We start from the raw sequence: 12,001 nt of genomic DNA, 5'->3' as shown, positions 1-12,001 counted from the left end.
TTCTCAAGCTTTCAATCATGCAGTCCAACCTCATAATGGCAAAGTGGTCAGCACAACCACCAAAAGCTGAGCTGCATAGCTGAGGCTATATAGCTACATCAGGGGCGGGCAATTATTTCAGGCAGAGGGCTGCTTACTGAGTTTTGGCAAGCCATCAACGGCTGCATGATAGGCAGCCAGGGGCAGATATTAATTTTCTAAATTTCTGGGGTGGCCCCGCGGGCCAGATAGAACTGCCTGGCAGGCTGCATCCAGCGCGTGGGTCGCATTTTGCCCACCCCTGAGCTACATATTAAGTACGTGCAGGATTCTCCCGTATAAATATAAATCTTGAAAATGTGAAATTGCGACATTCCTCACAAGTGACAAAACCTAGAGATATATCACTCCTAACAAATGCCCACAAAACCTTTGCACCACACAAATACATATTCTATGTATGCTAAATATTTTGCCACAAATTATTTAAAAAATATTTTTAAATAGTTTACAGAGATTTTTTTGGTCTCTCTCCACTTCTAAAGACATGCCTAAATTACCAGGAATGACACTAAGAAGAGGCAATGGTAATAAAATTGACCCAAGTATCTTTTCTTTACGTAAAATAGTTTCAATTTTAAAACCTGTTATCTCATACACTTTAATGGCTATGAGTGATTGCTGGTTTTTATTTGGAAGTTGGGAATCTTACCCACTGCTATTAAAAACTTACATTTCCAGCTCTATTGTGGTATAAGGTATCAAACCTAAAAGCAATGAGATCTCTTTACATAAGGAAGCTGTAAGTCACTGATGTCAGAAACTAGTCCTTGACCAGTATACATTTTTCAGGGAACATTTCACATGTAGGGGAGGAAAGAAAACATTTTTTTTTCTGGAAGGTTTTTTCCTTCATTTTGTATAAACTGCAGCTCTTTAAAGTCAGAGTTTTGGAATGTTAGACTAACACCAGGGGAAAAATGAATTAATGGAGAGAGGAAGCAAAGGAGTTAAACTTGAATGATAAATTAGTTTATCATAAATGTCCACAAATGTAAACCTCCACATGTGTCTGTATCCATCCCCCGCCTCCACTCCCCCCTTTAACATAATGATATTTTTTAGTGTATTATATTGTCTGGGTCAAACCTTGCCTTCATTTATATTAGTAACTCTGAAGAAAATCACTGTTGAACTAAGGAGTGTAATTACTGCACTAACTTTTAAACAGCCCTCCAGTCTTTTCTTCTGTATGAAATCAATGCCATTTCAAATCCAAACACTGTTGCTAGATTATATCACTTGTTTGGAACAGAAAAAATTCTATTTGCATGTACTTTCCTTTGCACATTTTTTAAATCTCTATATTTTTATGAAAAGATTAGGTACTTGACCATCTGATCAAGGTTGTCAAGAAACAACGCTCAATAGAATGGGAGAGATGACAGTGGCTTTGGGGTGACATTGGGCTTACAAAGAGTCACATTTATGCCACTGTGTTGCATCTGTTAATGTTTTTCTTTGAATGCAAAATAGCCAAACTATTAGTAATATGGCCTAGTGAATGGGATAGAATTTTAAGAATTTATCCTCTAAGTGGCTACGGCCATTAGAGAGAGTCTACAAGCTTCTGAATATAAGCAGCAGTGAAGCCTCTTTTTATTCTCTGTGTCACATTCCCCCTGCCCAGTAGCTGCAAAAGCTTTTGCTTGCTCTTGAAGACAAAACCCTTGACTATCTCCAGCAGTCAAACCCCATAGGACTGATACAGGGACACATTCACAAGTCAGTTTCCTCATCTGATTAAGAATTCCAACATGCCGATTGTTATGTATAAGATAAACAACAAAACAGAGAGTTTTACATCAGAAAGTCTACATTATATTATGCATTGTATTATAACGTAACTCTAAGAATGAAAAGCTCTAAAGAGTTTCATAATGAGATATGGTTGGTATACATACATATACGATGCTGTGAATTATTTAAATCCTATATTTTACTGTATATGAAATGGTGATTAAGGAAACAGTATTCATAACTGAAAAACACAGAGAACCATGAGAAAACATTGCTTGCTTTGTGAAAGTATATTGTAAATAAAATGTAAAACATCCTGAGGCAACATAATTCAGTGGACTAATTAGAAAAAGAAAGTAGGCCATCCTGCAAAATCACATCACACTGTTTAATCAGGTCATTAAAACAGTGCAACAAAGCAACACAAGAGCACTGGTAGGGTGGTGAGTCAGATCTTTTAATTGGATTAAGAGGAAAACAGATCAAAGGAGGATTAGACTATATCATAGTATCACATTAGTGATGCTCTCTTTAAAGGAGAGCTGGACATTTCACACATGTGCGTGCGCACACATACACGCACACACAAACAATTTCATTCTGCACTGAAATTTATCATGTTTATGGCTCAAAGAATATTTTATTTTTTGGCAACTAGTCACAGAATTATCCAAGCATGAAAGAAACAGGTTGCATATGTTAAAAATTAAAAGAAATCTGGAATGTTTTGCACTTGATTAATTCAATGAATAGTTCTGCTTCATATCTGGAAGTATATGTGTATATGCAACCTCCAACAAGAAATAGCAACTTGGCTAAAACTTTGTTCAAAAGCTTGATATGATTAAAAAGTAGATTCTGTGGTTTTCAGCGTCACTAGAGGGACTTCTCACTTTCCACTTAAGTCTTTCACTGATTCCCAGTATAAGGGATGCAGTTATGGCAGTGTTTCCCAAACTTTTGATATCTGGAAAACACTTTTTTTTCTGGATTAAAAATGGCAACACACTTCAGTCTTACACCCAAAAAGGTATACACATATTTTTTTCTTCAAACCCATAACATATTCCATTCCCCTCCCAGAGAAAATCATACCAGTGCTGAGATACGTTAACAAAATGACTCCATATTTTTAACGGAGACACCCTGGTTGAAAATGACTGAAATAGCTCTAAATTCAGATGAGTGAGTGAGTGAGTGAGTGAGTGAGTGAGTGAGTGAGTGAGTGAGTGTGTGTGTGAGTGAGTGAGTGAGTGTGTGTGTGTGTGTGTGTGTGTGTGTGTGTGTGTGTGTGTGTGTGTGTGTGTGTGTGGTGGGGGGAGGGTCTTGAGGCTAAAAAAGATAAAAATAATTGATTTAGCTGGTGTCACTTAAGAGCAGTAGAGACAGGACTTCATGCAGCTATGCCCTGTTCTTTCCTCTGCCTCTTGGTCAGGCCTCCTGCAAGGTTTTGTGTACTAGCAACCATCCCCGCAGCTCCTCCTTCTGACACCAGGAGTGTGGGAGAGTGGAGGGGATGAGCTGGGTTGCAAAGTATGGCTTTGTCTGTGCATCTGCCAATCCACTTGCAGCAGAACACATTGCTGGAAGCATGAGGGGGTCTGCACAGGGGATGTATGGGGGTGGGAAATGGTGGGAATAGCAGCAGCAGCAGCATTCCCCACAGAAGAGCAGTCACAAATGCAGCCAGAGTAGCTGGGGCAGGCATAGGGTGCTGGCTGGGGAAGGAAAGCATTTACCTCCTCACACAGGGAGATCTCACAGCACCCTAGTGTGCTGCAGCACACCCTTTGGGAATTGCTGGGTTATGGATTCATTAGGCCTGTGTATTTTCTACTGCCCTTTTTTGGGGGAAGGTGATGCACGTTAGATCACTTTGAGATTACTCTAAATGACTGTGGTCATTGGTTTGGCACACAGACTACCTAGAATGAAAGAAATGTACCTTAATTCACCTAACTTTGAGTTCCTTTACCCCTGATCTGTTACATGTTTATCAGCCAAGGTTCAGAGTTAAATTTCCCCAAGAAAACTGGAATATATTAAATAGTTACTGAGTAATCTTTGGATTATAGCACCTGTACCCAAGATAGAAGTAACTTAGTTTTTAAATGTCTTGACTTGTGTACACCTAGATCTGCAAATTTACTGATGCATGAGGGGCATTTCCTTAATTTTGCTATTAATTATGCTATTAATTATTATTTGTAAGAACATGTATGTAACAGAAACTTCTGCTTATGTGTTTGTGAAGTGTCCATAACTAAAGTACCCTGACATCAGAAAAAAAACACAGCAGTATTGTAGAGCACGGTATTACTATATATGGTAAAGTCAAATAGGTTTAAATACAGCTAGAGGAAGCCTTGCATTACTAATCATTCAATGTAGATAGCGATCATTACTGGCCTGATCCCAGAAAAGCTCCTAGGAAGCTTGAATATTTTACACAAGAACAGTGATTAACTTTAAAAATTCAACATAATATTTATTCAGACTTGTGTTAAAGCACCTAAACCAAGTTCTAATTTACAATATCCGATTTATATGATCATTTTTTTCTTTAACAGCTCAAATGTGTTATTATCATCAGTAACAACAAATAGTCACAAATGAACTGGACAATGTAAAAATATAATATACTTAGATAATATTAGGACCTTAGATTAGGGGTCACGAAGATACAGCCCATGGAGCCAAGTCATCCAGCTTGTGGGGCACCTCACACATCTGAAAATTTGGTAGTGGGGGAATAGTAGCTGTGTTAAATGCTGCAGTTCCTGGAGCCAAGGCAATTAATGCTGCCACAGCTCATCTGTCACCAAAATTTCTGGACCTGTGAGGAACTCCACGGACCAAGCTCTGTCTTTCAGACCAGGCCCATAAACTGGCCCTTCGACATTCGCATGGGCTGCAGGGCTGGATGAGTTAGGCATTACTGCCTCAGATAATGTTTTTGGTAACCATGAAGAAATATGTTTGTATTTGCAGTATTCTGTATCCTAAAAATAGGGGAGTGTAGGGAATATTGCAGATGTCAAGGAAAACTTGCTGATTATATATAAGGCATAACTACCAAATTATCCAAGTTGACCAATATATTTAGTGTATAAAGGAAAACTTGGTATCCGTGGCTAAATTGCTTAGAACTAGTGTGTTCCAGACTATTTCCTAACAAAATACTTGACTGTATAGGGCAGCCTTTTGCCTGTATGGGCCAGAGCTTACACCCAGGCTGTCACTGCATGCTGGAAGTCTCTGCCCTTCCCCTGGGCTCCAATCAGCTGGAAGTGAGATCCCTGCCCCTCAGCAGCCAAGGTATGCACTGATGGTATGCACTGATGCACTGTGGCAGGCTCTGCAGCAGAGGGGAGCGCTGAGTAGCAGAGAGGTGGCATTGCACAATTCTGTGGGTGTTTGTACTCTGTGGGAGATGGGTGGGGGGTGTTTTAGAGCCGCTCGAATTAAAGCATCTGGAGTGTCACCTGTATCAGTGTCCTTGTGCTGAAAAATGGCAGGCGGGGTGCTTTAACCAAAGCTTATTGAATGAGCTTTAGTTAAAGTGGCCCAGCTGCCATTTTTCATCATGGGGGAGCTGATACATGTAGCGCTGGAGTGCAGTAATTACCATGCTCCAGAAATCTTGTTTAATCAAGTCTCCCCGATGTGCTGTAATTACAGTGCACTGGAGAAGCCTTGCTGCACATGTATAGGCACCCTGTGAGACCAACCCCTTCTGTCCAGATATCTTCCAAGGATATATCTGGTCCATGGCCATAAGTTCATGACCCCTGGTTTAAGGTACTGAATACGTTCAATCTGAACTGAAGTCAAAAGGGAATTGGGGGCATTCCATGCCGTACAGGATCAGGGGTGAAGTAATTAAAGTTGGACTATCTGACCCCACTATTCACTTGCATGCTGTCCTACCAGGAGCTGTGGGAGGCACAGTGTCTCACAAAAACAAATGTTTCTCTAAACTCCCAGAAATTTATCCTTTCAGGAGATGGGGTGCAGCATGCTCTATCCCTCCACAGCAGGACAAACCAATAATGACAAGCAACCACACACAATTTGTCCTGTAGCAATGAAAAGAGCTGCTGCAACTGAAGCTGAAATACCTCTTGTGATAACAGCCATGTCTTGCTCCTACCCCAGTTCCATGGTCAACAGACACCAGTGTAATCGCAGATATCCCTTTGCATTGACCTGGATTCAGTAGCCCACAGGGAACATCTACCTAATTGTTATGGCTGCTCCATTCCTGTTCCCCTCACAAACCGAACTTTACTTCAGCTGTTTCTGGAGAGCTCTGCAGCTTCAGAAGCATTGAAAGGATGACATAAAGTGGGCATCCTTTCTTGAAACTGATACCCTAGGATTTAATTACATTCCTCACTTTAATTTGAACATTTCTTATAGGTGAGGGAAAGTGAAGCCCATTGAAGGAGAATCTAAACTTCTCAATCTGGTGCTAAAGTCTGAGCCATGCTGGCTTCATCCCAGGTCTACAGGAATATAGGCCTAAGCCTACTGGAACAAGTCCCATATACATAAGTTGAAAACAGAAAGACTGGTTTGAATTAAAGTTATGAACATATTTCAAAACAAAAACTACAACAAATCAGAAGTTTATTTTCATTGGCATTAATGTGCCTAGTAAATTCTTGGGAAAAAACAAGCTTCAAAACACCAAGGAATTTTGCAGCTTTTACCTCCAAAGTTTTTAAAGAGAAACCTTAAATAATTAAAACAACTTTATATTGAATTTTTCCGGAAAAATTAGGAGCTGAAGTATGTTCAGGATAAGAATTGTAGGAATTAACAAAGGATTTTGGTTCCAGTAACTGTTCTCATTACAAATGAGGAACATTTTTCAGTCACATTGCACAGGTTTTAAAGATGTACTTCTAAAAGATTGTACACAACAGCATCTCTCTGACTTGAATACAATGGACAAAAGGCATGACATGGAAAAGCAAATACTCCATGTCACACAAGAGGTATTTGGCTACAATCACTGGGGGGGTCCAGAATAGAAATATGCTCGTCAGTAATGGGAATGGCATTTACAGAAGCAACATATTTATAAGCAGCCAAGACCATGCTAATCCCACTACTAATCAAATCTTTGACAAACCTGCTTCCGAAGATGCAGTTGTGCCCTAAAAGATCCTTTCCTTCCAAAACCTCTCAAGAAAGGTGAAGAACATGAGTTTACCCAGGATTTCAGAAAAGGAGGTATGGAATCAGTAACCTGCGCTGCAGGGATGCCTGTACACCAGCTCCTGGTCTCCCCCGCTATACCAGGGTGGGCAGATCATGCTGCAGGAACAGCAGTGAGAGACTTTTTTGAAGTCCCTCAAGCAGGTAAGAATTTTCCCTTCTCCTCCCTTTACCTCTGTGCTTACTTGCACAGTCTCTTCCTTCCTTTCCCATTCTCTTCTGCCAGGTGCCAAGCTGGGTGCACTCTGTTCACTGCTCTCCTACCCGGTGGCAGTAGAACAGCACAGCCCCTTATACTGCCGGACAAAGGGCGCTACCTCCATGGCTTCCCTGCTGCTGCTGCTGTCAGGGGGACCCACCCTGGCCATACTGGTAGGTGCTGCCCGTGCCACGAAATTGCGGTTAGCCACTGGGCAGGCAGATGGCAATGGGGGAGCTGTAGGGGTAGCACCCCACACTTGGTACACGAGGCCATGTTGTGCTGCTGCCGCCAGGTACAGGAACAGTGAGCAGGGTGTGCCCAGCTCTGTGCCTGGCAGCCCAGGGGATGCAGGTAATAGTGCTCGGGGCTGAAGGGGAGAGCTTGTGCTATGCACAGGAGGGGTCAGCTTGGGTGCTGCTCTCCAGCAGGTAGAAGGGGCTGCCAGGCAGGAGCTGCATGCTCAGCATGGCTCTGGCTTGGGCTAGCGCAGACACACTTGAGCTGCTTCTCCTGCCCCACCCCAGCCTGGGTCCCTCTGCTTGGTAGGGCTCACATCCAGGATAGAGCCACCACCACCGTGATCCCTCTGTGTGTGACCCCAACTTGGGCTTGGGGCCATTTTGCTTCCCTCCCTCCCCCCAATCTGGCCTTTGCTCCTGGATTGCCCCAAGCAAAACCCTGATCCTGACAGCTGGGAAGGAGCAGCACAATCACCCTCTGACTGGGAGGGAGGCTCCGGGGGCCCAGGCTCTGCTGAGCCACAAGCAAGGGGCAACAGCTGAGCAGACACAGGCAGATTAACTCATGGGCCAGCTGGGCCCAGGCCCAGGTGCCCTAGGATGCCTGAAGGGTAGGCAGGGGCGAGAAGCAGGGTAGCTTGGTAGGACACAGCGGGCCATGGCTGCCAGGTGCTGGGTGGAGTGTGGGTTGCAACTGTGCTGGCGCCCTGGGAGTGGCCAGAGCTGCTGGCAGCAAGGAGCGGAGCTGGGCACACTGCATGGCTGGGACCTGCCGGCAGTGGGGCTGCCTCAGCACAGCCAGTTCCCAGCCTGGGGCCAGCCACAATCCTGCATATTTGCCAGATGCCTCTGCAGCTGGACTCAGCTGATGCAGGGTGAGGGGCCATCCCTGCAGTTTGGTCAATGCTGCATGCACCTGGCAGGCAGCAGCTCTGCAGCTCGGCACCACCTGGCTGTGGGGCAATATTGTGTGGGGTCCTGCACGACCAAGCCTGGGCTCCAGCTCCAGGGTGGACCTGTGGGCAGGGGTGGCCGTGGCCTGCGGGGCAGCACGTCCCACTCTTGATGCTGCTCCTGGTGTGCCAGCCAGGGATGGAGCCCACAGCTGCAGGGCAAGGCGTGGGTCAGGGTGAGGACTGGCCCATTGATGGGGGGGAGGGGGTAGGCCCTAATGAATCTTAATCAGCCTCTGCAGGAAGACCCCAGCTGGGGTGCCTGCCAGTGGGAAAGGGGAGGCAAGGGGGTTTAATCTTCCTCTGCCTTAACCTGCTGTCCCACACCCCCTCCATTCCAGTGGGGAAAAGTCTGGCAGGGGCTGCTCTGCACCCCACCCCCTCCCCCAGGCAGATCGGGTTGTGTCCCCAGCACACCCACCCCGTTTTCAGCCAGCCATCACTGCTCCAGCTAGAGAGCAGAGGGGAGAGGCCAACCCTGCTCTGCTCCAGCAGACAGCACAGCCCAGTCCAGGCCTGCAAAGCATGCTGGGGGACTGTGATTTAACTTGAACCAGGAAGGAGTATGGGACAGAAGTTCCATAAACTGGTTTGACCTAAATCAGTTACATCTTATACTACATTCAACCAGGCTTATCTTAGTTTTGGCCATTTTGAAACTTGTTTATGCGCACTAAACTTACGTTCTGTTACAGGTTTAAACCAGTTTCTGATCACTTAAACCAGTTTATGTATAATTTCTGTCCTTAGTCTATCAGTTCTCCAGTGAGTTCCATCCCATGTTAATGTTCTTTAATCTGATCATCTGTCCATAATTTTAGCACTAAGCTACCTAAAGTCAGACCAGCTATACTTTAAGCAACTTCAATTTCCCAATTGCTTTGAAATGGATAAAAGTATACTGAGGAGCAGCAAAATTCAGCAAGTGTGGAAGTTCAGTTTTCACAGACATGAAATGTACTCAAACCCTCTGTGCTCTGAAATCAGGTTTATACCTCTGATAACTTCCTCCCTGTTACGTGACTTTCAGTGTTTTCTAGTTTCAGCTATGTCATGAAAGTGCTATTACTGCACATAATTAGCATGCACTCGATACTTCAGTTTCTAGTCTCTGGCTGCAAAAAGATAATGCCAAGAAGAAACAGAAACAAAAAGGTGAATGTTTGCATAACTCAAAAATGGTTGCGGTTTGGTCTGAATAAAGGCCAAGTTCAGTTTATATTTGGGTTTTTTTGTACCTGTCTAGCTTTCTAAATTATAGGACCAAACTCATGTAAGGTCAGACAAAATGAAAAAAGCACCAGCTTATTTCAAGATATAAAAAAAAAGCACCAGCTTATTTCTTAGTATGTACGTTTGAATACCATGTTCAATATAACAGAAAGGTCTCCCATATTACTGCACATAACTAGATCGGAAAAAAACAATCATCCAAAAGACTTCTCTGCAGTCCTCTGCTAAAATTCACACAACAGACTTTTCATGTAGCCTCCCACTACCACCCAAATTAAATTCAATCATGCTTTGTTCTCTTAAGACAGAAGCTATATCATGTAATATTAATAAGTCCTCTCTGTGAGGAACGTCCCTTAGCTTACATCCGTATCTACCATCATCCCACGTAAAACCTGGTGTTCCCTTAATTATATCGCAGATGCAAAATCACAAAGGTGAGGTTTTAAAAAGTTCTCTATCATAAAGAGATTAGCCAAACACACTTTGACTTATATTCACCACAATGCTGGGGTGGACACAGGCACATCAGCACTATTTAAGGTACATATGAAGAACGTACATCCGTTTTTCAGGGTAGAGAGGATGCTGCCTGTAGCCCCTGAAGCAGCACAATGTTTTATGTTTCTGAACTGTCATTATTCTTGTATCCTTTATTTTGAGTCTATGTCCCAGACTTAAGCTTTGGTAAATCAAAATATCACTGGTACAGTAATTAAATTAAGAGAACTGCATTAATAAAAATAAATATAAAAAGTATTTGTTTTGTAAAGAAAAACAAGAATTTGCTGATAGGAAGCCAAATGAAAGGAACAGAAACACTGAATATAAGTAAAATGAAAAGATGCATTTAGGTCTTGTATTTATAAGAACTGTCTATTCATGTCTTGTATTTATAAGAGCCTATAATAAATTAGATATCTGAATACCCATCAAACCTATTCAACTGAAATAACTTTCAGAATGTATTTTTAAGGTGGTTGATGCATTAAAAATGGAACAGGAACCTTTTTAAAAATTATAAATGAATTTTCCAAGGCCTTGTGTGACTCTTGAGACTGGACTCTAAAAAACTAAGATGATCATAGAAAAGCTATGATCATGAATCTTATTTTGCTATGTATGCCATTTACTACCATTTATAGTGATAAAAGGTATTAAACTAATTTGCTTTTTCAAATTATTTCTTTTAATGACTAAAGACTGGCTAGAACTGTTCTGGCACACACTACTAGATTTTGACGGGTAATTGAAAGTTTCCATTTTAAAAAAGGAAATATTTCCAAACAGTAAATTATCTCATTACCCTGTAAAATTGTCACAAAATGTAGCAAATGCATGTGAAGACTGTTAAACTAGTTCTTGGTGTGTTTTGCCTGCTGATCTATCTATCATTAGGTACTTTTTCCCGTCTTTAATTATTTTCCATGCGAACAGCTGAAAATAAGCCAGTCTATAACATTCACTGAAACCAATACATTGTTAACCTCCCCCAGTATTTCAGGATTTGTAATAGCAAAGAAGAGACCATCTAGGTCCTTTTTTTGCATTTCATTTGCCTAATCTAACATGTAAGATCATTGTAACCACTCACCTTACTAATACTATCTTCAGGGCTCTCTAGGCCAACATCTCCTGAACAAATAACTACAATAAGTCATATCTTTGTACTCAACTATGCTTTATTGCAGCACAAAACTGCTTGGCTCCACAGATCATCTCGACAGGGGATCATTTTATACAACCTTATTTGAAGATTAACTGTTTGATCTCTACATTATAGCTGCCTCTATAACCTGAAGTTGTGTGCTACTGCATGGAAAATATTTGGGACTGACCTATCTTTCTATCCCTAATCCTGGCATTGATTTATGAACAGATAGCTTCTTGGAGGTTAAATGATAAGCACCAAGTATTATTTGACATTGTAGTTCTTTACCTGATCGCCGACTTAACTGCCAACTAAACATGTGAACGTCACAGCTCTCTACTGTAGTTCACAAAATCATGAGCTTAAGTTTTAATCAACTGCAAGGCTCAAGTCAGTACTTACCTCATTGTCTGACTCCACAAGTACTTGATCATATTCACTAAGGGCTACTAGAAACATGATAGATGTGACATTTTCAAAACAATGTATCCATTTTCTTCTCTCTGATCGTTGCCCTCCTACATCCACCATTCTGCAAGGTTAAAAAATCCACATTAATTCCAGGAAAAAAGCTTTAAAAAATCAATATGTATCCATTTATGTAATTAATTTCATTGGAAACAGAAAAGGTTTTTTTAAGTCTTTCCATTAGTATTTAAAAGTAACAGTATGTGTTTTGTGGGACAGATAGGTTGTATTTCTTTTTTAAGACCAGTAT

At 42.0% G+C, this 12,001-nt stretch overlaps 1 protein-coding gene across 1 annotated transcript in view; it reads right to left on the bottom strand.

Annotated features, from left to right (window-relative positions):
* The window catches only part of GNAQ (G protein subunit alpha q), a 215,548-nt gene that overhangs the window by 56,794 nt on the left and 146,753 nt on the right, over window positions 1-12,001 (bottom strand). The window contains exon 4 of the mRNA XM_019517425.1: window positions 11,686-11,815. Coding sequence (XP_019372970.1) covers window positions 11,686-11,815 — 130 coding nt within the window. The remainder of the gene's footprint in view (window positions 1-11,685; window positions 11,816-12,001) is intronic.

This window comes from Gavialis gangeticus, unplaced genomic scaffold (genome assembly GCF_001723915.1).
Source record: "Gavialis gangeticus isolate Ggan-Ray unplaced genomic scaffold, GavGan_comp1, whole genome shotgun sequence".
In the NCBI taxonomy this organism is placed as follows: Eukaryota; Metazoa; Chordata; order Crocodylia; family Gavialidae; genus Gavialis; species Gavialis gangeticus.
The sequence above is the reverse complement of the archived record's forward strand: the minus strand, read 5'-3'. Positions and strand labels throughout refer to the sequence as shown.